This window comes from Pteronotus mesoamericanus, unplaced genomic scaffold, assembly GCF_021234165.1.
Source record: "Pteronotus mesoamericanus isolate MK-2021 breed Mesoamerican mustached bat unplaced genomic scaffold, CSHL_Meso_final contig_164, whole genome shotgun sequence".
Taxonomy (NCBI): Eukaryota; Metazoa; Chordata; class Mammalia; order Chiroptera; family Mormoopidae; genus Pteronotus; species Pteronotus mesoamericanus.
Window position 1 is genome coordinate 20,110,898 of NW_026555065.1, and position 24,386 is coordinate 20,135,283.

Below are 24,386 nucleotides of genomic sequence, written 5' to 3' on the forward strand. Positions count from 1 at the left end.
CCCAAAGGCAGCCTGGGGCCGGCTCCGCAGCGCCTTCGCCCTGGGAGGCTCACCTGGGGGGCGGGGCGGGGGGGCGGGGCGACGCGCGCGGACGATGCTAACGACCACAACCAAACGGGGCCCCGGCCTCCGCTCTTAATATATCAACCACAACCCCTCCGGAAGGGCCTGGCCAAGGCGTTCTGGTCACGGGTCGGGTGGGGGACGTGCGGGGCCCCACTCGCTTTTCTCGCTGGGTTCACAGCTCAAGGGCGCCCCCTGCAGGACTCCGTGCCCGCAGGCGCTGTGCAGCCGAATGCGGGCGCCGGCGCCCCCTGCCGTTTGCCGCGGTTCTTACCCCGCGTCCGGCTTGAGCCCAGGATGGCCGTTGACGCTCTGGCTGGTTGCCAGCCTTCGGAGGCGTCTACAAGGGAGGGGAACTGAGAACAAAAGGAGCGCTGATGGCCATGGCCTGAGTGAAAACCAACGCATCCAAAAGGGGGTCCGGAAAAGGAGCTGCAGAGCGGTGGTCCCCCGAGGGTGGCTCCCAGGTGCTGGCATCTAAATTAGAATTAATCCAAGCACATTAAATGCTCCAAAATGTGATCTAGCGCACCTATGGAGATAATGAAAATTACGTCGTAAAGTTCCTCCCAGGGAAAAAAAAAAATTTTTTTTTCCTCCAGTAAAATAGTCAAGGGTGAAGGAGAACAATAAAAAAGAATCAGCCAGAACAATTTCTAGAATAAGGTCCATGTCTGAGATGACCCGGTCTGCTGGCTTCATCTTGAGGTCCCTTTTTAACTCACCCCTAAGCTAACGGCCTCGCCTGCTGCAGAGCACGCCGGCGGCTGCAAAACCAGGGAAACGACGTTACCAACAATTCCACTAAAACAGGCGCCGTGCGCCAGGCACTGCGCCAGAATCTTCCCGGCATTTATGCAGGCAAAGTATGTTATTAAGGCTCAGGGATGCTCAAGCCACCTAACCAGTAAGTGGCAGAGTTGTCCCCAGGTCTCTGTGGCACTCAACACTGTTCTTTGCACCCCGCTCCTAGCTACTGCAGTTATAGAGCAACCTCAGTTATTTAAAAAGTTATTTAAAACAACTGTTTTGAAACTATTTGACCTTCAAGCTGTAAGTCAAGGTTAAAACGGAAACGTCTTAATGTTCTCTGGAAAGAGCCAGACGCCGCTCTCTTTGAACCCGATTTTAGTTCTATCTAAAGTCAGAGTCCCGTCCCTGCTCCCCCTGCCCCCGCCCACTTTATTAGCCGACTGACTTGGAGAAACTACCTGGCTTTTATGAGTCTCAGGTTGTATACCTATAAACTGGGACAAACCTAGCTCAGGAGGAAGCTGGAGGGGGGAAGTTAGACTGTATGTAAAGCATGTGACATTCCGCCTTGCCTATAATAGGCATTCAATTAAACAGTAACTATTCGCAAATATTTGTTTTATATGAAACAGATTATAAATGTAGCTTCTCACCCACTTTGACAAGGATTCTTACTGTGCAAACCCAGAGCTGTAACTGGAGACATTTGCCTATTGGTCAGATTTACATCAGATACTTAAAGAAACTCAGCATTATTTCTCCCTAGTGTGTACTGAATAGAATTAAAGAAGCCTTTTAGTGCTCCTTTCGGCAGGATTTCTAAAGCTACTTTTCTCATAAGGTTCTTTAAAAAGGTTTCATTTTGTTCATTAAATGCAAGTTTTTCTAGGGAGGAAGGGTAGATGGAAGACAGGAAGAACTCTAAGAATGTATAATGAGCGTAAACTGCAAGTGCTGCTTTGCTGATGTCATTTCTTTTCCAAATGCAGTATAGTTTTATAGTAGTCAGGCATTGTTCTGAGAATGGGGGCACAGTAAATTCAAAGGATTAATAAGACTCAAGTCTCTTACTTCAAGGTTATTACAATGTAGTGCCCATAAATTCTAACTCTAGACATTATCTGGGGCCCAGACAGATAATTCTGGCTAAGGGGGTCTGACAAAACTTACCAAAGGTGAGGGTATTTATTTGAACAAATAGATAAACCAACTGCAAAAAATATTTTGGAGGCAACTATAAATACAGGCTAGATATGAAATATTAAAGGAGTGTTGTTAATTTTGTTAGGTGTGATAATGGTATTATGGTTATGTTAAACCATATTATGTTAACATATTATTATGTTAAACCATAATACCATTATCACACCTAACAAAATATGTTAAAAAAAAAAACCTTTTTAAAGAGTGTATATATGTATATGGAAACAGGTAAGGGAGAAATATCATGATGTCTGAGATTTACTTTAAAATGCTTAAGTAAAAAACAAATAAAGCAAATTTAGCAAAATAGTATTCAATCTAGATGTCAGGTATGTGGGGGTGTGTTAGTCCATTCCACTTCTACATACATTTGAAAATGTTCAGAAAATGTTTTAAAATTCACATATTGGACATATATATAGTTACAGATGTAGCATGTCCATATAAACTTTACAGTCTGCTTCTTTCTATTGCAGCAATGAGAATTCACCCAGAAAGCCACATTTCTCCTCCTTTCAGTTAATACTCAGATTATTGAATTTGTGGGAGATACAAGGTCAGTATATCATCTGGTCTTTCCCAGGATGACTAGCAGGCACAGCTCCCACCGTCCAAACCCCAAAGGAACAGGCCCTGACCAGTGTGGCTCAGTTGGTTGGGTGTGATTCCCCAAAGTTAACAGTCACCAGTTAAATTCCCAGTCAGGACACACACCTGGGTTGGGGTTCCATCCCAGGACTGGGCATGTTTGAGAAGCAAACCCATCAATGTTTCTGCCTCACATGGATGTTTCTGTTCCTCTTTTTCTCCCTCCCTTCCCCTCTTTCTAAAAATAAAAAAAAATGTTTTAAAAAATCCAAAGGAACCCACTCAGGACACTTCACCCTATGTGGCTGCCCAAAAGCCCATAATCTTGGGAGCTTCCCCTCCCTACCTCAATTGCCAGAAACTTCTAGAACCTTCTCTAACTACTGCAACCCAGGCTTTCAGAAACATAGAGCCATGACTGCTTGGTTCCCACACCAGAAATTTAAACTTAGATTTCAATCAGCTTACAGTTTTTGAGAAAAATATTCTTTTATTAAATTTTGTTGAAATTCTTTCTGCCCATCCTTCAGTGGCTACGCAGTTAGCAGGTGTAGCAAATATTGGGTTTGCTAAATTTTGGCACATCTGAGGTATACTACTTTATTGTTTAAGGCTGTTAACAAGGCTCAGGAAGGAGTTTGTGCTCCATGTGCAGGGAAAGCTATTTGTACTTTCCAGGTACTTAGAAACTGAAGTGTTTTAATTTTCTCACCAATTAAGAACAACTTTTGGAAGTTGCCCAGAGCCAGTCTAAAATCACATTAAAATTGAGTCGAAGCCAACAGATTGGTGGTTACCAAAGGTGAAGTGAGGGAGGGGGAGGATGAAGAAGGTAAAGGAGATCAAATATATGGTGACGAAAGGAGACTAAGCTTTGGGTGATGAGCACACAATATACAGATGTCAAATTATAAGGTTGTACACCTGAAAATTATTATTAACCAATATTACCCCAATAAAGTTAATTTAAAAACTGAATGGGGGAAAAAAACCTGAGTCAAAGAAATCCTTGATCTCAGCACTTCCTCATTTATTGAGAATTCCAATGAGAGAAAAACATGGTTTTTGCCCTCAGGGGGCCTTCTAAAGTTCTGATAAGAAGTTATAGTTACAATTTGAACAGGAATTTTCAAATCAAAATTCAGCTTCTAACCAAAGTGTGGATACTAAATTTCCAGGCTGATACTAGAAACTTTTTCAAGGAAAAAACAAGAGGCCTACAGTTAGAGTCTGAGTTCAGGGGCTCAGGGCAGCATATCTCGGGCCTCGGGTTGGCAAAGGCTTAATCGTTGTCTTGTCCTATAAAATCAATTGATAGGGAACATGAATGAAAGCTTTCAGAATTCTAAGAGTTTCCCTAGATGTTTTCCCCACTACTCAAAAGCAAGGGATCAGTTTGTTAGAATAATTTACATGAAATACTGTATGTTCTACCTATAAATAATTATTCTCCAAATAGTGAGGTTTTGCTAAATGAGTCCAGGCTCCAGTCAGAAACAGACAATTTTCCAACAACTTAACATTTATGACTTTATATATTTCATGCACTATGCTCTGATCATACCCTTAACACCTTTTGGTTGTATGTAATTCACTGCATGACTTGTCTGAGACCTCTGCTCCCGGCTTGCCTATTAGTATGTCTTTCTCACTCACTCACACTCCAACAACTACTACAGCACCTCGTGAGTGAAGAAAGGCTCGGTGAGATGCTCACCGGATATTGTTAGGTGAGAAAAACAATTTACATAGTACCATGCCTTATCTATACATGTATAAGGGACTAGAAGGTTAAATACCCAAGTGTTTTCTTTGTGATTATCTGTATTTTCTAGCATTCTAATTACTTTCGTAATAAAGGGAAATAAAAATGTACATGTAATCTATCTCCTTAAAAATACTTATAATTACAAAAGGAAAAAATAGTAGCTATACAGTGAGAAACTGGGTAATACCATAAACAAGTAATCAAAATTAACATGACCAACAATATACAGACATTACATGCCTCAAGCTGCAATCTTGGACACGATAGCACTTACATACCGCTCGGCTGGTAATGCATAACTGGAATCTATCACCAAGTGATAACAGACTAACACAAATCAGGAACCATTGTCCTGTAACATAATTAGTCTGTGCTCTTCAAAAATGTCAAGGTCAAAAAAGACTGAGGAACTGTTTCAGATTTTAAGAGGCTAACGAGGAAAAAGAACAACTAAATAGATATATGATCCTAGACTGGATTCTTTAATAGAAAAAAATGACAAGTGGCATGATGGTTGGAAAACCATGGGAAGATAGATTACTATATTGTATCGAAGTTTAATTTTTTGAATTTGACAAATGCACTGTGGTCATGTAAGAAAATAACCTTATTTTTAAGAAATATACACTGGCCCTGGCCAGTATGGCTCAGTTGGATGGAGCATTGTCCCGTAACAGAAAGATTGTGGGTTTGACTCCGTCAGGGAACATACCTAGTCTAAGTAATTTTCTTCCTAATCTACCCCTCCCTTTAACATTCCATTTCTTCTTCCTCCCTATTCTTCATTATGGCACCACCACCTGCCCAGCTAATCAGGTGAGAGATCTCAGGGTCATTTTGGACCCCCCCTCCACCTACATCTTATTACCTCTGAGATCTATCAATCGCTCACACATGCATCCTTTTCTATGCTAGATCCTTGAGGCCAGCACAATGCCTGCCACATGGTGAATGCTCAATAATTGTACAGCTGCTGAAATATTTACATTTCATGAAAATATTATATTTCAAATGTTTAAAGTTTCAAGTCCACATCCAAGAGAATCTTATCAAAATGAAACTCTGAAAACAGTTCAATACAAGCTTCTTTGGAGTAATTTTCATGACCATGTATTTGTCAAGTACTCAGTACAACAACCTAACAGCCAAACACAGCAAGTGAGCCTTGGATTATGGACTTAAAAGTCGTCACAAAAGACATCAAAATTAGAGAAAATGTGAGGTGGACTCTTCAGGTCCCTATCCAGGCACCAGCTGAGGGAGCGGGCCTCTGAATCCCGCAAAGCCTGTCCCAGGGTTGTCACGGATGGGGTGAAATAAAATGAGTCATTCCAGACACTTCTCTGTCTGCCAGGAGAGGGGGCTCTTCCTTCTAGTGGAGAAGGTCAGAGTCCCTTTTTCCAAAGGCTTTTATTGAAAGGGTTATCAATGTACAGATGATCTCATTACATCAGCATGTTAATATTTACAGAAAATAGGTGATATTTTGAAGAAAACAAATGGCAGGAACACATCGATTTACATGGGTCCAAGAGGAGACGAGTAAACATAACAGCGCCAGATGGTTCAGGGTCAGGGTCTGTGAATAATGTACATTTCCTTCCCCGCATGAGCTGGTTATCATAACCTTTGAGGGAAAAACAAAGCATGCTTTAAAGAATTTGCTTCTAGGCCTGATTTCCCCTGGGAACCGCCCAATCCAGTTTAGGGCCGTCTCCAGTATTGTTTCAAACCTGAGCCGGCGGGGAGGGCAGAGCAGCCAGGAGATAAGGAGACTTCTCTCAGATAGATTGAGGACCCCAGCCATATCAAAGCCAAGGGGTGGGGGCCTCTTTGCCCTTTCTCCGTGTCCCCCAAGGTTTTCCCTGATGCCCATTGCAGCTATGCCTGTCTTAGGTTGCCCCTTCCATCGAGGGGTATTACTCGTCATTGACTAACCAGCCATCTTCCAGGGCCAGGCAGGGTGATGTGAGGGAGGCAGGGGCTGTGTCCCTGCCAGGGAGACAGGTTTTGTCTCCTCAGTAGCCTGTCTTCCCAAGAGCTCCTTGATTAGCTCCAACCTTGGGGCTCTCTTGTTTGTCGGCGGGGCTACAGTTCCTGAAACCAGACAGGGCATTTCCCAATAAAAACAGAAATGAGTTATATGTTAGGTGATATTATTGAAATAATGTTCAGCTTCTTAGGGATGATAATGGCATTACACTCAGCTAGAATGTCCTTTCTCTTAGGCATAAAAAGCTTTATGATGTCTGCCACTTACTTTCAAAGAATTCGTTTTAAAAGAGCATAATGTACAGAGAGATACAGCAAATATGGCAAAATGTTAATTGATAAGGAATGTGAGTATTCTTTGTGCTAATTTTTCAACTCTACATATTTGAAGGGGCATTAGGTATAATACCTATGCTTAATCACAGGCGTACCTCAGATCTGCAGGTTCACTTCCAAACCACGGCAATAAAGTATCACAATAAAATGAATTGTAATCTTTTTTTGGGTAGAGGGTATTACCTTCTATTTGTGAAAAATGCAACATCTGTGAAGTACAATAAAGTGAGGGGAATAAAATAAGGTATGTCTGTAGTTCAGCATATGGCAAAATGTAAAAAATTGGTGAATATGGGTTAAGACTATATCAGAGTTCTTTATACTATTCTTGCAGCTTTTCTGTAAGTATGAAATTATTTCAAACTAAAGTTAAAAAAGCAATCAACCAAAACCAAACAAAAACCACCATTCCCACTACAAAATCAACACACATATATATACTTTCTTCCTAAATTATGGTATTTTAACATACCTTTTAGAAATAAGAGAAATCTTAGCTTCTCAGGCACGTTTGTTTGTTTTATTTACAGGAAATAACATATACACAAACTCTAAAACTATGAAGTTGCAAACTATAGTTCGAGTTCACATTTCAATTAATCCTTGAGCAGGTATATTTTTAAATACCGTCTAAATTAGAAAATCCTTCTTTCTGAAATAAGTTTTTATATAAAGTCAAATCCTCGTGACTTAAGGACGGCTTTACAGTCAGAAGTGATTTTAGAAAGTGCTCTTGTTTCACAGCGGTTGCTTCTAGTCCATTTTCTTGCAAAGCCAGCAAGGCAGCCTAAGAGAGACAATAAAATAGTTTGCTTCATTTTTGTTTTATAACACAGTCTGAATGCAAACATCTCAGTCTCATTTCACAGAATTCCAGTATTCATGACAACAAAAACATTACGCTAAAAAGTTAGCGATTAAAAGTTTTCTTAGTAAAACTTTCCTTCTACATTAAATTCTACCCTTATAAAGGAAAAAAAGAAAAACCAAGATGCAGAGTAATACAGACATTATGAGCCCATATACATATTTGAGGATGAGAGACTATCTTCCTGACCTCACACTAAGAGTTTCTAAACTGGACAAAGCACTGATGATAAAGGACAGATCAAACACGTACTTTATGACCCAGCAATTCTCTTTGTAGATACACAAAATACACATGAAACAGACATGCATACACATGTATACAAAGAGACATGTACAAGATTGTTCACAGCAGCATAGTTCATAACAGCAAAATTGTAGGTAACCTGAATGTTCACGAGTGGTTTCCTTTAGGATAGAGTAGGAAAGCCCAAGGGAGGCTTCTGGGGTGTTGATAATACTCTTTTTTAAGCCGAGTGGTGGATACACAAATGTGTTCACTTTATATTAACTCAATGACCTGTACCTTATGATCTCTGCATTTTTCTGAAAGTTATACTTCATAGAAGTGTATGGGAAGCATCTATGCACCCCATGTCCACTGAAGCATTACTTACAATAGCCAAAATATGAAAGCAGCCCAAGTGCCCATTAATAGACAAGTGGATTAAAAAAAGCTGTGGTGCATATATACAATGGAATATTACTTGACCATAAAAAAAGAATGAAATCTTACCATTTGTGACAGCATGGATGGACCTAGAGGGTATTATGCTAAATCAAGTAAGTCAGACAGAGAAAGACAAATACCATATGATTTCACATATATATGGAATCTAAAGAACAAAATAAATAAACATAAAAACTTGAAACAGACTCAGATACAGAGAACAGACTGATGGTTGCCAGAGGGACAGTGGGGGTGAAGGATTGGGTGAAAAATTGAAGGGATTAAGATGTATAAATTGGTAGTAACAAAACAGTCACAAGGATGGAAAGTACAAACAAGGAATGTAGCCAATAATATTCTAATAACTATGTGTGGTGCCCGAGGTGTCCTAAAAATATCAGGGGACCACTTTCCAAAGTATGATCGTCTAACCACTATGCCGTACATCTGAAATGAATACAAAATAATATTGAATGTAAACTGTGATTGAAAAATAAAATTAAAGAAATAATAAAATTTACTTTAAAAAAACTAAATAACTTAAAAAAAAGTTTATGCAAAGGGAAAGAAATGGAAAATGGCTTCTTTTGCCCCCAAAATAAAGTCTAAATGCCTTAAAGTGTCTAATAAGGACCTGAGTGATCCAGCCACTGCCCACCTCTTCAATAATGTCATGTCATTTCTTACCTCCAATTGTCTGCATATTTTATTCCCTCTGCCTCGAACACTCCCCTTCCTTCCCTCAGCCTGGTAACCCCCTCATCTTCCTCCCACTTTCAGTTTACACACCCTCTCTCACAAAGCCTTCTCTGACGCCCAAGTCTGGTGTTCTTCCTAGGTGCTTCCGCAGCACCCAAAACTTCCCCAACTCACTACACATTTTCGGTTGCTAATTCGGTGCTATGATTGACCCCTCTGCACACTCTGCCATCAGCTGGTAAGCTCTGTAGGGGAAGGGGCCGCACCTGTCTGTTTCACCTTGCCCCGTGCCTCCCACACAGACGTCTTTCAGTAATACTGCCGAGTGAGTGACGATCTGAATAAAGGAGAAATGATTTGAACCATCCATTTCTTCACTCATTAACTTACTTCTTTGCAGAGGTTTCCAAGATCAGCTCCAGAGAAAAAACGGGTTTCTGCAGCTAAGATTTCTAAAGATACATCAGGCCCCACTGGCATGTTTTCTGCACAGACTTTCAAAATAGAAAGCCTGCCCTGGAACAAAATAAAATATGTTTATAACCTTGTAACATTTATGTTTGACGCATGCTATATTAAAATATTTTAAGTTACAGTTTCCTATTATATTACACAGAAAGTATATATAGTTAAGAATCAAACAGTAAGAAAGAATCGCTTCTGAAGAGGTAAAGAAGTTTAACTCATCAATGGCTTACATGACAATGGTAAAAATAATGATGTCATGTTAAAATTTTAATATTTTTACAGTTGATTTTTAATATAACCAACCGCAGATATAGCTCTTTAAGAGAAATGATGAATCTCTTTTTTGGGTGCAAACAAGGCCATCAGACATGTTTAAAAGCAAATACATGAACTATCTGACACAGTTTAGAAATATAACAGACATTTTAAACAATTTTTTCATCCCTTTGAAACCTGATAAAAGCCCAATGACGGAAAAAATTCATTCTCTGTGTCTTTCACCACTCCCTGCCAGCAGCTCTGGGTGTTAAGGGCAAAGAATTCACTGATTCTTTAGCTGCGGATACATTACATAATCTCTAAAATCTGAGAGTTCTCCACTGTAAAATAAGGATGCTGGCCCACATAAACTCCAAAACCCTTTAGGATTCCTCCATTCTGGTTGCAAAATAATGGTGAGTAGACTCAACAAACTTAGTAAACTCACTGAAATTACTACCTTACTTTTTGGCTTATGTTTCTCTGAAATTAGGGCCAGAGTACCCAGAAAAAGCAGATCGAAATAGTGATTTATGAAGGGCCACCAGGCAAGAAGAATGCAGAATCCAGTTTGGGATTCAATGCTGCCAGGCTCCTCAGAGTTCAGACACTCACACAGAGTAAAGGTGTATAACAATTACCTTTTCATCTGGAGGTGGAATATAAATAATCTTATCTAATCTTCCAGGCCGTAACAAGGCATCATCTAACACATCAGGTCTATTTGTTGCCGCAACAATCATGACATTTTGATTAAAAACTTCTTGAAACTCTAACTGAGGGAAAACACACAACACAAAATTAGGTCAATAAATTGTTAATTATTAAATGTGTTTTTTTTAATTATAAATCAGAAGGTCCATTTGTTTTTAAATAGGGATTTTTTTCTTGGGACTAGAATGCTTATACCTCCTATCTGGGGTACTTTCTCAATGTCAAGGTACCCCATTAGCAAATTACTGATCAAAGAGCTACTTGCACACATGATGAAGGGAGTAGCAATCGTGAGGGAACCTCTCCCCAGGAAAGGTCTTACTTCAGGTCAGAAAGCATCTACGTGGTTATCTGAGGGCACCTAAGCCTCAGTGAGTGTTTACAACTTAAATGGGTGACTTGAAGAGACAGAAGCATACAATAAACACGTGATGATGTATGGCTATGATAAGTCTTGGTTCGCCTCCTCAAAGAGAGAGATTTACTTGACTTTTTATTTTTCTTACCAGAGGCAGAAATATAATTAACCTAAGTTGTAGGTATATAAATCCTGCATACAGATAAGCAGCCAGGGCAAGGCCTTACATATGAAGCATGCACAATTGTTTGGTGAACTGAATAATCGAGGCATCAACAGTTCTCTAGTAATGTGATCTCTCAAAGCAGCGAGTCCCCTGTATCTGCAAGTATTTTAGCTGAGGTAGGATAAACACCTGCAAGGTGCTACAGAATAATTCTTGAATTTTGAGATTTGATTAGAAAACTTCATGGGTCCCCTCAAATTCTAGTGGCATATGTCCCTAAGGAGCTGTAAGACTTTCCTTCTGTGAACAATTTTAAAAGTGGGAAATAAGTAGTAACAAGAAAAGAATAAAAGAAAAGAAAAATTATCTGTCAGGGATTATTTAAGGATATCAAACTCTATCCAGAGAACACTGAAGGGAAGAAGGGGACTTCCAAAGGTTATTTTAATTTCATTATAACCAAGGATACCCCTTCCTCAAGGAAACTGGAATTTTCAATTCTAAGATTATTGAAATAATAATGTTTTGTTCCACCAAAAAAAAAAAAAAAAAAATTAGAAAGGGATGAATACTGGTTTTTCAGGATGTAGAAATAAAAAGAAACTCCCTTCTCCATTAGCAATATGTAAAGTTATATTTCTACATCTCAGAATAAATAAAATTCACATTCATATATAGCTAAGTTATAAAATTTACCTCACTTTTTCCAACTAAATCACAATTTTACTAGCTTTGTATATATCATAAACAGAGGCAGACTGAAATTATATAATTCTTTCTATAAGATGAATCCAGCTCAAGGAAATCGAGTGTAGATGCATTCTGTTTAATGTTGTCCTGGATTTTTGGTGTAATCTGGCAAATAAATACCTCTTCATTTTTTTCCAGCTCCTTGTATTTACCCTGATGATCTGATTTACTTCCTCTTCTCTCTATAGGTTTCAGTCCAACACCATCTAATTCATTCAGGAGAACAGAAAGAACACGTTCTTGAACATTACATCCTGTTTTGCTGATTGATCGAGAGCCCAGGATTGAATCAATTTCATCCAAAAACACAATTGCTGGAGTATTTGCTCTTGCTTGTCGAAATACCTTTTGTTGGGAAAATAGAAATATTAAAAAGCTACATAATATGCCTTATTCATGTGAATGGATGTTTTCTACATTCTCTTTTTACAATGTAAAAAGGAGAGAAAAATTTTAAATGTCTAAGGATTGGAGAACAAATAAATAAAACTAGGAACAATGAAGTATTATTCAAGGGTTAAAAATCATATTTTCAATGAATTTTTAATATTATAGAATTTTAAAAAGGATAATGGTAAGTTAAAAAAATCACAATAAAGATACATATATATCTCCTGCCCAAGGAAAACGACAAAAGAAATTCACCAAGATGGTAATGTAGGTAGAAAGATTATGAATGATTTCTTATTTATATTTTCTATATTTTTCTAATGAACAAATATGTATAAATTTTCTAACAGGAGAAAAAGCCAGTTACACTTTAAAAAACAAGGTTTATTCTTAAGGTATGAAATGAAAATTCAAACATAAACTTAACTGCATGGGGGAAAATAAACCAACCTGAGACAAGAGTTTTTCTGAATCTCCAACAAAAGGTGAAAAGAGATCAGCTCCGCTCACAGAAACCAAAGAGCAATGGCAGCTGGTGGCCAGGGCCCTCACCAGGGTGGTTTTAGCGCACCCAGGAGGCCCACACAGGAGAACGCCCCTGGGCGGTGTCAGGCCCATCCTAACAAATTCACGAGGGAATTTCAGAGGCCATTCAACGCTCTGCAGTACACAAAAATAGACAGGCATTTTAGTAGAACAATAAAACATCAAATCATCCAGTAAATTCATTTGCCTGTTCAACAAGTCTCAGGTACCCGTTATGAGCTGGAAAAGAGGTCCATTCTCCAGAGCAGCCAGCGATCTTACAACCTAAGTCAGGTCACAATATTTCCTTCCTAAAGTCCTTCAATGACTTGCCATCAGAATTAGAATTAATTGCAAATCCAGACTCCTCACTCGCCACTGCTTACAAGGCCTCGCATAACCTATTGCCCAAATATCCCGGATCGTTCCCATCTCTGGTCCTTTACCTGCTGTTCTCTCTCTGCCTGTACGCTCCCTCAGGATCTTTGTGTGGCTGTCCCTCATCATTCAGGTCTCAGTTCAAACGTCACTTCCTTGAAGAGGTCTTCCCTAACCTCTCGAATTAAAGCAGACTCTCCTTCTCCTAGTCACTCTATGCGACTGCCCATCTTTTACTTTTGGAGCACTTATTCGTGCACTATCTGAAATTATTATTTTTCTATGCTGGGTTTGTCATTCTGCTTCTGCTAGAATGTAAGCCAATATCACCCCTAAATCCCCAGCACCTAGAATGACACTTTCACAAAGCAGGCACTCAATAAATGGTAACTGGATAGTTAAATAAATCTTCACTACTGCTTAGGTAGATATTTTTATCATTATCATTTTACAGATGTTGAATCCCAGCCTTAGGAAAGTTAAATCACTTGCCCTGGACTAAAGCTAGTGAGGCGGCAGAACTAAGACTGACTGCAGACAGTGCAGATCAGGAGCGTAGGTGTTTTAACTTCCAATATATTGCTTCTCTACAAAAGAGGGGCAAGACAAGACCTCTGTGCCGAGGCAACTCATACTTTAGTTGGGGAGATAGGCTTGTAACCTACCAACCAGGCAAGAGAAGGGGCATTCAATAGAGAAGAAACAATAGATATGGAGATACAAGAAACTGTCTAATTTATCCCACCAACAGCAAGTAAGAACAAGGGAAGGATGGGGGAACCAAAAAGCAATAGAATTGAAACAGGAGGAGGAGTCAGATCACAATGCGCCTTAAAAGTTTTAAGCAACATTGAGGAAGCAGTACAGACAGTGGACTAGAAGGAAATGAACCTAGAGGCAGGGAGACCAGTTAAAATTCTGCAACGACTCAGACTATGAAAATAATAAGGCTGGATGTGTCATGGGCAGTGGAGAAGGGGTGGAAGGGATGGACTTGAAACATAAAATGTAATTGTATTTTACACAGGGACTAAGTTCTATATCCAGAGGGGAAGTTATATGCATGCATGATAGGACCCTATGCATTTAGAAGACAGGTTTCTGACTGGGAGGCGGGGCGGGGGCGGGGCTGGCTGTATGCACTGAGGTAGGGCATCCCGGTGTGGAGGTGGAATTGAAAGGCTGAACTTTGAACAAACTGAGTTTGAGATCCCTGGAAGTTATCCAGTAGGCAGGCGGCTATGTAGTTCTGATAACCCAAAGAGCTGTCTGTGTAGAATATAAAGATTTTTTGAGTTAGTTTTCAGGGGACAGCTGAAGCCTTGGACATCAAAATGACAGACTCATTCACAGAATGCAAAGAGGCCTCCCAGGAACTTGGAGCACTAACATTTAAGATACAGTAGAAGAGTGTTCAGAAAGGTAGAAAAGCTTAACATCTCAATGCTAAAGAGTTTTCAACAGGAAGGTGTGGCTAATCTCTCACATATTTTGTGAAGACTAAATGAGACAATGAATGTAGAAAATCAGGGCATGTTATTAATATGCTTATCCATGGACACAGGGATGCCAGGGTTCACTGCAGATATAACTCCTAGTTAAGATGAATAAATTACAATTGATACTTATAGATCAGTCTTTTGTGTGTGTGGTTAGAGCAACCTAGTTCCTTATGGCAGGATCACTGGAAGGTAAGTTGACAAAATCAATTTCTGAAACTGCAATGCAGGCAAGTGCATCTGAGAGTTGTGTCCCTCAACATCCACTCTGAGAACCTGCTCCCAGTAGCCATCCACACTGTTTGTTATAATGTTGTGCTTTTACCAGTCCCAGGCTAAAGTAAGGCCCACCACCTACGTATTAGTACAGCCCATGAACTAAGAATCATTTTTACCTTTTTAAATGCTCGGGAAAAAAATATTTTATGATGTGAAAATTAGATGGTTTCAGGGTCCATAAATAAAGTTTCAACAGAACACAAGTACTCATCATGTACTGCCTGTGGCTGCTTTTGTGCTATGACAGCAGACGAGTGGTTGCAACAGACCGCATGGCCCATAAGGCCTACAATATTGACCATCTGCCCCTCTACAGAGAAAGTCTGCTGACCCCTGTTCTAGACTACGAACTCTTTAAAGCATAAAAGGAACAGAAAGAGAATGAGGTAGGAAAGTATGAAAAATAGTATTTGTTGCCTCGGAAATCCAATGAAATAAAGACTGAAAAGTGATCACTGGATTTAAATGTTGGGGTCAAATTAGCGATGGCAAGAGCAGTAGCAGCATAGCTTGTTTTCATCATAAATACATTAATTACACCCAAACTGTAATACTTTAATGGCTTAAGGAGCCTCTCCATTTCACCTGTTTTAACTTCAGTTTTACATCTTCAAGGCCACCAATCTGCTCCCAGCCAATAGGCTTGATGTCCATCAGTCCAATGACACTTCGAAATGACGATGGCTGAATCTTTTTAAAAGCTTCAAGGAAGTCGGTTTCATCAATCATCGGACTGTCCTCGTTCTGAATATACCCCCACCCCAAAAAAAATCAAATCAAAAATGAGATCAGACTTATTTGCATAATTACTTTTTTATCCTCTTTAAACCTATAAATCTATTTTGTTATTATAAAATTCATACATCTGGTACAAAAAATTAACGCCCCCACATTCATCCCCAAAGGATGTCAACAGTTGCCTGTGTATTCTCCCAGTACGTTTTATAATAATAAGCACATGCACATCCCTTCAAACAGAAAACACAAATGGGACCACGCCATACATATTAACTTGTACTTTTTTTCCCACTTATCTTAGGAATCTCTTCACATCAACTAATACAGTTCTACCTCAGTCTTTTTTTTCTTCCTCATTTTTACATGTCAAGTATTTTTTAATATATATTTCATTGATTATGCTATTATAATTGTCCCATTTTTTTCCCTCCCCTTTATTCCCCTCTGCCCTGCAACCTCCTCCCACCAGCATTCTCCCCTCCTTAGTTCATGTCCATGGGTCATACATACAAGTTCTTTGGCTTTTCCATTTCCTATACTATTCTTAACCTCCCCCTGCCTATTTTGTACCTACTATTTATGCTTCTTATTCCCTGTACCTTTTCTCCCATTCTCCTCCCTCACCCTCCCCTCTGATCTCCATTTCTGTAATTCTGTTCCTGTTCTAGTTTTAAGCTTAGTTAGTTGTTTTTTTTTTTAAGTTCAGTTGTTGCTAATTGTGTGTGTTATAAGTTTGTTTTCTTTTTAAGATTTTGTTTATGTATTTTTAGAGAGCAGAGAAGGGAGGGAGAAAGGGAGGCAGAGAAACATCAGATGTGTGAGAGAAACATTGATCTGGTAGCTCTTACAGGCCCCCAACCAGGGACCTGGCCCGCAACCCTGGCGTGTGCCTTGACAGGGAATTGAACTAGTGACCTTTATGTTTGTGGGACAACGCCCAACCCACTGAGCCACACCAGTCAGGGCTACATGTCAAGTATTCTATGTAATTTCCTCAAAGCAGAACTACAGAGTTTAAGAACATGAACATTTACAGATGTGACAGCTATTACCAAACTGTCCTCAAAGCTGCACCAATAAATAAAAAGCTGCTGTCTCTCCCCACACTTCTCTGACAGTGGACATTACCAAACTTTTCACTTCTCCCACTGTGACAGAGGAAATAGGACTCACTGTTGTGTTAATTAAATTTGTTCAATCAAGAGTGAGATCAAGGGAGTAAAGGAATTAGAAAATCACCTTTTTTGGAACCATCATAGTAAAGGCTTTTCTGAGCAAGAATCATTAACGAATTCTAACTTAGGAGAGGGACAGTTTGACGAGGGGCAGGGTTATCTCCATGACCTCAAAGGGTGTCCTCATAGGTTTATTAGTTGCAGAAGGAAAGACAGCAGCTATACAGTGGAGAAACTGGACAAAACCTTGACTGGCTGATCACATCAGTCACCACTTAGGGGCATCGCTAAAGAGGGACAGTGGACATCTTGTGCCTCCCCATGTAACACCCTAAATACACACTATTACTTATGTAGTATTCTCAACAGGTATGCATAACCTGATTCTATGAAGAAACATTACACAAACCAAACTGAGAGGCATTCTGTAAGATCACTGACCTGCATCCTTAGAAAATGCCAATGTCAATGTCAAATCTCTCTCTCTCTCTCTCTCTCTCTCACACACACACACACACACACACACACAGAGTTATGAAAGTGTTCAAGATTAAAAGTAAAAATTAAGTGTAATATATGATCCTGGACTAGATTCTGTACTTAAAGAAAATGCTAAAAAGATCAAAACTATTACCAAAATCAGAATACAGACTGTAGATCTGATAACATTTTGTATCAATATTAAATTTCCTGAATATGATTATACATAACCATACTGTGGTCATGTATGAGAATATCCTTGTTGTTAGGAAATAGAGATTAAGACACTAAAGGATAATGGGTTATGATATATGCAACCCATCTTCAAATGATTCAGAAAAAAATGTGTATACACACATACATACATAGAGAAAAAATATTGGGTTGACCAGAGAGTTCACTTGGTTTTCCGTAAGATGGCTCTAGTAGCGCTTAGTTGTATTTAACTTCATTTGAAACAATTTTGTAACACTGTATTGTCACAGCTGTCATATCAGCATGCATCTAAATAAAACTTATCAAAATTGGTGAATTTTTGTGTAGTCATTTTTATATTGAAAACCAAAAAATACAGGCAACATTTTTGACATATTATGATTTATTATTTTAAGAAAAGTAAAAATGCAGCTGAAATGCATAAAAAGATTTATGCAATGTACAGAGAAGGTGCTGTGGCTGATCAAACATGTCAAAAGTGGTTTACAAAGTTTCATGCCAAAGATTTCTCTCTGGATGATGCTCCACAGTTGGGTAGACCAGTTGAAGTTGATAGTGATCAAATAGAAACATTAATTGAGCACAATCAATGTTATACCACTTAGGAGCATGTATAGCCAACATGCTCAAAATATCCATATCAATAAAGTTATTGGTGAAAATAGAAAATGTGTCTCTTATTTCATGGAAAAAAACTAAACCGACTTTTTGGTCAACCCAATATAAAGCTAATTAGGCAAAATGTTAAAAACTGTTGAATTTGGATAAAGGATTTAGCAGGAGTTCCCTGTCTTGCAACTTTCCCCAAAGTTTTAATTATCTCAAAATAGAAAGTTAAAAAAACCTGAAAGAATGTAATCTTTAAAGAGAATTTTTCATGTTTATTGACCATTTGTAATCCTTTTACTGTCAACTACCTGTTCATACCTTATTACCCAATTTTTCTTGGATTGTTTGTCTTTTCTTACTGATATGTGAGAGTTGTTCCTACATCAAGGTAATTGGTCCTTCTGTCATGGGCTAAAAGCATTTTCCTCAGTCTGTCTTGTGTCTTATCTTTGCTTATAGTATTGTTTTGCCATTCCAAAATGTTCAAATAGGAAATTATTCCCTTTTTTTGGCTACAAGGTTTTATGTTTTGCTAAGAAAGACTATCTTCACCCTAAGATTATATTCTGGAGAATCTTCTAGCAATTTCCTTAATCATTCTAGGGAAGCAGATTTTTTGTTCAAGTTAAAAACTCAGATTTGTATTTATAATATCCATATTACATTTAAGTATTTGCCCTCTTATATCAAATTCTAAACATTTACTTGTCCAAAAATGTTCATTTTTAATAACAAACTATTTTATTACATTTATATTAGATTATATAAGTGAATATGTATGTATAGAGCAATTCTAAACAGCATTCCTAAAAAATTTTAATGATTATAATCTCTCTGGGAGATTTCAGGCAATTTTTACTTTCTTGATAATTTCTTATCTTGTTGATAATTCCTTACAAAGGACACTGTTAAATAATTTTTTAAATACCTTTCTTTTTCTAAACTTGCTGGCAGTATTAGGTACTGGATACTTGAATACTAATTAATTTTTACGTAACACCTACTAACATTTGAAAACCCCATCTATATATCAAGATCACTTGTATGCCCATTATTTCACTTGACTCTCATAATCCTCTCAGGCACATTAAATTCCCTTCCCTCTGTGTGTACATGTGTATATGTTATTTCTCATCCTTTAATAGGAATACTTCACAAAAAGCTGAACAAACTTTAATGTGTCCCTTTTCTGCCCTGGCACAGACAGAGGCAGTAGCAGGCCCTCAGCTGCTTGGAGGAGGAAAGAAGAAAAAGATGGAGCCAGTACCTCTCCAGATGCCTCTGTCCCTTCTTCCTTTATGTCTTTCTTTCTTCCACTTCCCCTGGTTGTTTATGAACTCAGCCATCGCCTGTGGTAACTATGCCTGGGCAGGCCCCTCCTCAAGTAGCACTGGGCTCCACCCTAGGATGACAGCAGCTGGCTGGTCCACCTAAGCCAAGGTGCTTAAGGTCAAACCTGGAACTTCAAAGCAGAGGGAATCCTAAATGTAAATTTCATTTCCCATCCCTTGGTACTCTCTTCATCCCCTCGAAAGGCGTATATTCTTACAACTGTACACATGGGACTTGTCATTAATCTTCAAGAAGCTTTGGTTCTAAACCCAGAAGATGAGGACTTAAGTTTATGTAATTCCTTCCCCAACGTCAGTGTAAGAGCAAAAATAAATGAAATGAGGAAGGATACAAATTATCTAGGTAAAGAGGTTTTAAAATTTCAGGATAAATCATCCTTTCATAGTTTAAAACTATGAATTCAAACTCAAAGTTGAGTTTTAAATATTATAAGCTCAAAGGACAATTTTAACATTACAACAGAGATTAAAAACTTCATCCCAAAATCCTTGGCATGCTGAAATTAATTTTTTTCTAAAGGGGTTTAGGAGTTCAGGATTACTTATTATATACAAAGTGAACAGATTTCCAATCCATAGTGTTGAAAACTACTATATTTAAGCTAATATTCTAAATATTTTTAAGAAAGGTGGTCATGAATGAAAGATTCGAATGTCAAAGTCAAATTTAAATAAAATTCCAGGTGCCCAATCTTTCCCTGAGTTAGAAAAGTTTATTTTCCCTACAAGATACTTATTAATAACAAAGGGAGATAGTATCGTGACAATGGAAAAATCTTGGAGATACCACCTTATCCAAGAAATCAAAGTTCATAGGACAAAGAGATATCATTTGCTACCTAACAGATGCAATGAGAAGAACACAATATAATTCTGTGACAGTCCTGCCAAAAATGCAAAACCTGAATCAAATTATGAGAAAACATTAGTCAAACCAAACTGACGAATATTTTACAGAATAACTGACCTGCACTCTTAAAAAATGATACATGAAAGAAAGGCTGAAAAATGGTTCTAGATCGAAGAAGATTAAGAAATTTTAACAACTAAATGCAGTGTGTAGTCCTGGATTAAAAGTAATATTTTCAATTTTCTTTTTTAAATTTTTCTCTAAAGGAAATTGGTGGAACAAATGGTGAGATTTGGGTAAGGTCTAAAATATCATGTCAGTGTTAATTTCCTCACTTTGATAATTGTACTGCAGTTAAAGTCCTTGTTTTTAGGAACAATTCACTTAAATTTTCAAGACGAAAAGGGCATCATGGCTGCAGGATATTCTCAAATGTAAGAAACAGCTGTGGAAGTTATCAAAAGTTCCAAGAAAATGTACTTACCACTTTTTTTAGGCCACCAAATTAATTTGTTATCTTAATAAAAAACTTAGCACACATGTTTTGAGCACCAGTGTTTCCTACCTTCCCACTATGAAGCAGAGCATGCATGGCGGCCTCCCTGCAGAGCGCTGTCAGGTCTGCGCCAACGTAGCCAACTGTCATTTCTGCAAGGCGGCTCAAGCTGACTTGAGGACAGATGGGCATCTTTGAGGTAATCACCTGTAGAATCTCCTTTCTTTGTTTAAGTGTGGGAGTCCCAATGACAACCTATATGCAAAGCAAAAAAAAAAAAAAAATTAACGTTTACAGTTTAAAATACAATTTTTTATCATCACAAATGTAGAATTTAATGTGTAAATTAGAAATTATTACTATGTACTCTTAAGTATTCCTTATATTTTGAACATATGAAAATCCTCGTTTTTCAGAAGAGTAACAGTGCCTGTAAAGTTGCACAATGAAAATTACACATGTCATTTAAGAAGTTTTTATTTGTTATTTTTGAGGCTATACCAAATTCTAGGATCCAAGTCCCAGTCCTTATGGAGGTGATGCAAGAGAGTGGTACTAGATGGTGCCAGAAATAAATCTATTCAAGATCAGAGCAGAGTAAGCTAAATGCATGCAATTACCATGTTTCTTTAGGATCCTGCCACAAAGTTCAAACATAACTTCAACTAAGCACTATTCAAACTATTTAATAGAAATCAAGAGTCAATTTAAGACTGAAGCTTATAAAACAGGACAGCTTTGAATACTCAACCTTCCTGGCAACTCAGGGAGCAGTTGTAGGAGAGGATGCTGACAACCTGACAAGCAATGTCAGATTATCAGATAAGTTGATGTCTGCTCTTGATTTAGTTCTTCCCTACCTTCATCCTTTTATTTTAACACATTTATATCTCGAAGCTATCTTTTTATTTTAAATTCTCAATTCCAAACTCATTAGGTTTTAATGCGCTTGCAGCAGACCTACTTGCCCTAAAAAATTAACTTTACTGATTATCGTACTCTTGTTCAGGACCTGCACAACAAAACGAACCCCTAATGGCCATCTTGCTTCTCAGAACCATTTGTAGAGAAACACAAATCCTGGCTCGCAGCTCGTATACTGACATTGAACGAATGTGTGTTCTTCGCGTTACAAACAGCCTCACTCCAGCCTCACCGACTTCCAAGCCTAAGTGGCAAACAACGCGGGGAAGCCAGCCAGGGCCATAAAAGGTCGAGGTTCCAGGGGTAATGGGCTAACCGGCCTGGCCTATTTACCTCTCGGTCAAATCGCCCAGGTCTGCGCAGCGCTGGGTCTAGAGCGTCAGGCCGGTTGGTGGATCCCACCACCACCACCTCGCGGTCCCCGCTGATGCCATCTAGCAGCGTCAATACCTGGGCCACCACGCGGCTCTCCGGGGCTTGGTGTGGGCCACCCCGCCGGGGACATAGGGCGTCTACCTCGTCCAGGAAGAGGAGGGTGGGCTTGCGGCTGGAAAGCTCCTGGGCGCGTTGGAAGACCCGCCGCACGTTCTCCTCGGTCTCCCCGGGCCGGGAGCCCTGCAGCGCGGGGGCGCTCACTGCCAGTAACTCCGCGCCCACCTCCCGCACTACAGCGCGCACTAGCTGGGTCTTGCCTACTCCCGGGGGGCCCGCCAAGAGCACCCCGCGGGGCACCGCTAGCCCCAGCGCGGCCAAGGCGCGGGGGTAGCGGAGCGGCAGGCTGAGGAGCTCTCGCAGCGAGTCGGCCGCCTCGGAAAGGCCCCCCAGGGGAACCTCGGGCTGCGATTGCGCTTCCGACGGAGGTACCCCGCTGAGGCCGATGACGGTGTGAGGAGTGACCAGGCCAGCGGGATCCGGACTGGGCACCCCGCTGACGATGTGCAGGGCGGCCACCGGGCCGGGGACGCCATTGGGGACGGCCACCACGTGGCCCTGGGAGACTGGCCGGTTCCGCAAAAGCTCCTGTGCTGCCTCCAGCACCGCGGCTGGATTTGGAGCACCCGGCGCGCCCGCCCGCTCCCGCAACTTCGGCCACACAGTGAGGTGCCTAAGGGGCGGGCAGGGCACCAGGCGGAGGCAGCTCAGGCTGAGACTCCCCTGGAACCTCGGCTTCTCGCCTGCCCACCCGGGATTCGCGCACTGCGGATCCAATTGCACAAACCCGTCCGCTCCGTCCCGCCGCGGCCAGGCGGTGCAAAGGCAGGAGCCGCCGTCAAGCAGCGTGATCTTCACCGCCGAGCCTAAGTGCGCACCCAAGGCATGGAGGGCTGCCGGGCCCAGGCGACAGCGCTGGGTACCCCGGTCCCGGGTATCCAAAGGTAGGAGCTTTAAGAGAGGTCCTTCACGAAGGGGACCCGAGTCCGGGGCCATTGCACACGGAGAAACCTAGGCCGAGCAAAGCAGGGTATGAATGCCACTCGGGCAAGAAAAACCGGTACACCAAGCGCCCCGGCCGGAAGCAGGTGACGCGCATGCGCCAGGGAAAACGTCACTAGCCTCTGAGTGGAGGCCAAAAAGGCCAATCGGAAAGGCTTGGGTCTTGGGGAACAGCTAGTTGTGCTGTCGGAATTTAAGAAATACACTGGACGATTCCAGAGCTTTACGGACGAAGCGTTCGTTAGGGGCGTCTGGGAGACAGCGTAAGCTAATCTCACTAGGTCCAATGACTCGGTGGTTTGGAGGGTCACCGGCAGAGCCTACTCTCCCTGGTTCTCGGACTCGAGCATCACCACCTGCTCATTTGGGATGTCAGCCTAGAGACTGCTGTTTTGTGGGGAAAACCTCCACAGTCCTCATGGGCTGAGTGAGTGCGCTAGTGTTACAGTCTCGGGTGACTTGGGAGTAGCTGAGCAGCACAGCCGTGGGTTCCAGCCTTTGCATAGGAAAGCGCCAGCACAGCAATAGAGCAGCACAGTGGAGCATTTTAAATCCCTTGAAGAGAAGAAAGAAGGAAAACCGGGCCGTCTGACGTATTTGTGGCACACCAACTTAATCATAATCCTTTCTGTTCTTGTGATGAATTATCATTGTCTTTTTAGGGGACAGAAGCATTGAGTCCTGTGTTAGAGGCGATGCCTGTCTACATTAAAACTTCCCCCTATTCTCTTTCCATCTCTTCTCTAGCCACCGGGAATTACTCTTTTCCTCTTATCAGCTGAAATACATTTCCTCTCTTTTTAAATTCTACTCATCAAAAAGAGCTACAGATATTCAAAATTTTTAAAAGTGCCTTGTTTTTTATCATACTCAAGCCTTCTACCTCTATTTTTCTCACCTTCACAGCAACCCCAATTTATGAAATTTCAAAATGGAGTTTTTGGATAGAGTGCTTAAGTCACTGGAGGGTTGTTTTTTTTTTCCTGCTTAAGCAAATAGTCGACCCTTAAACAATGCTAGAGTTAAAGGTGCCCCCCCCATCAAAAATCTGTATAACTTTTGACTCCCCAAAAACTTTATTAATAGCCTACTGTTGGTTGGAAGTCTTACCGATAACATAAACACTCGATTAACACATTTTTTATGTTGTATGTATTATATACTATTTTATTACAAGAAAGTAAGCTGGAGAAAATGTTATTAAAATAAGGAAGAGAAAATACATTTACAGTACTGTACGTAGCTATTGAAATGTAGCCATATTAATGGGCCCAGGCAGTTTAAACAGGTGTTCAAGGGTCAACTGTAATCAACTACAGACTCTATAGCAAGGTCTTCTCAATGGAAAGTACTGTCAGATCTGAGATCTTAAAACCAATGCAAGTTCC

At 40.2% G+C, this 24,386-nt stretch overlaps 1 protein-coding gene across 3 annotated transcripts; it reads right to left on the minus strand.

The window, feature by feature from the left end:
• Window positions 1-5,800: 5,800 nt before the first annotated feature.
• Window positions 5,801-23,005, minus strand: AFG2B (AFG2 AAA ATPase homolog B). Of its 3 annotated transcripts, none has more exons than XM_054565470.1 (8): window positions 22,015-23,005; window positions 20,710-20,895; window positions 15,310-15,468; window positions 12,494-12,703; window positions 11,774-11,998; window positions 10,307-10,441; window positions 9,330-9,455; window positions 5,801-7,490 (listed from the first exon to the last, which is right to left on the minus strand). In XM_054565470.1, the coding sequence occupies exons 1-8, from the start codon at window positions 22,990-22,992 to the stop codon at window positions 7,323-7,325; spliced, it is 2,187 nt and encodes a 728-aa protein (XP_054421445.1). In that variant the 5' UTR covers window positions 22,993-23,005; the 3' UTR covers window positions 5,801-7,322. The 3 variants fall into 3 exon arrangements, 2 of the variants coding, with proteins under 2 accessions (XP_054421445.1, XP_054421444.1); XM_054565469.1 differs by having other exon boundaries at window positions 21,898-23,005; XR_008528431.1 differs by lacking the exon at window positions 5,801-7,490 and having other exon boundaries at window positions 9,345-9,455; window positions 11,806-11,998; window positions 21,898-23,005.
• Between the last annotated feature and the right edge of the window lie 1,381 nt (window positions 23,006-24,386).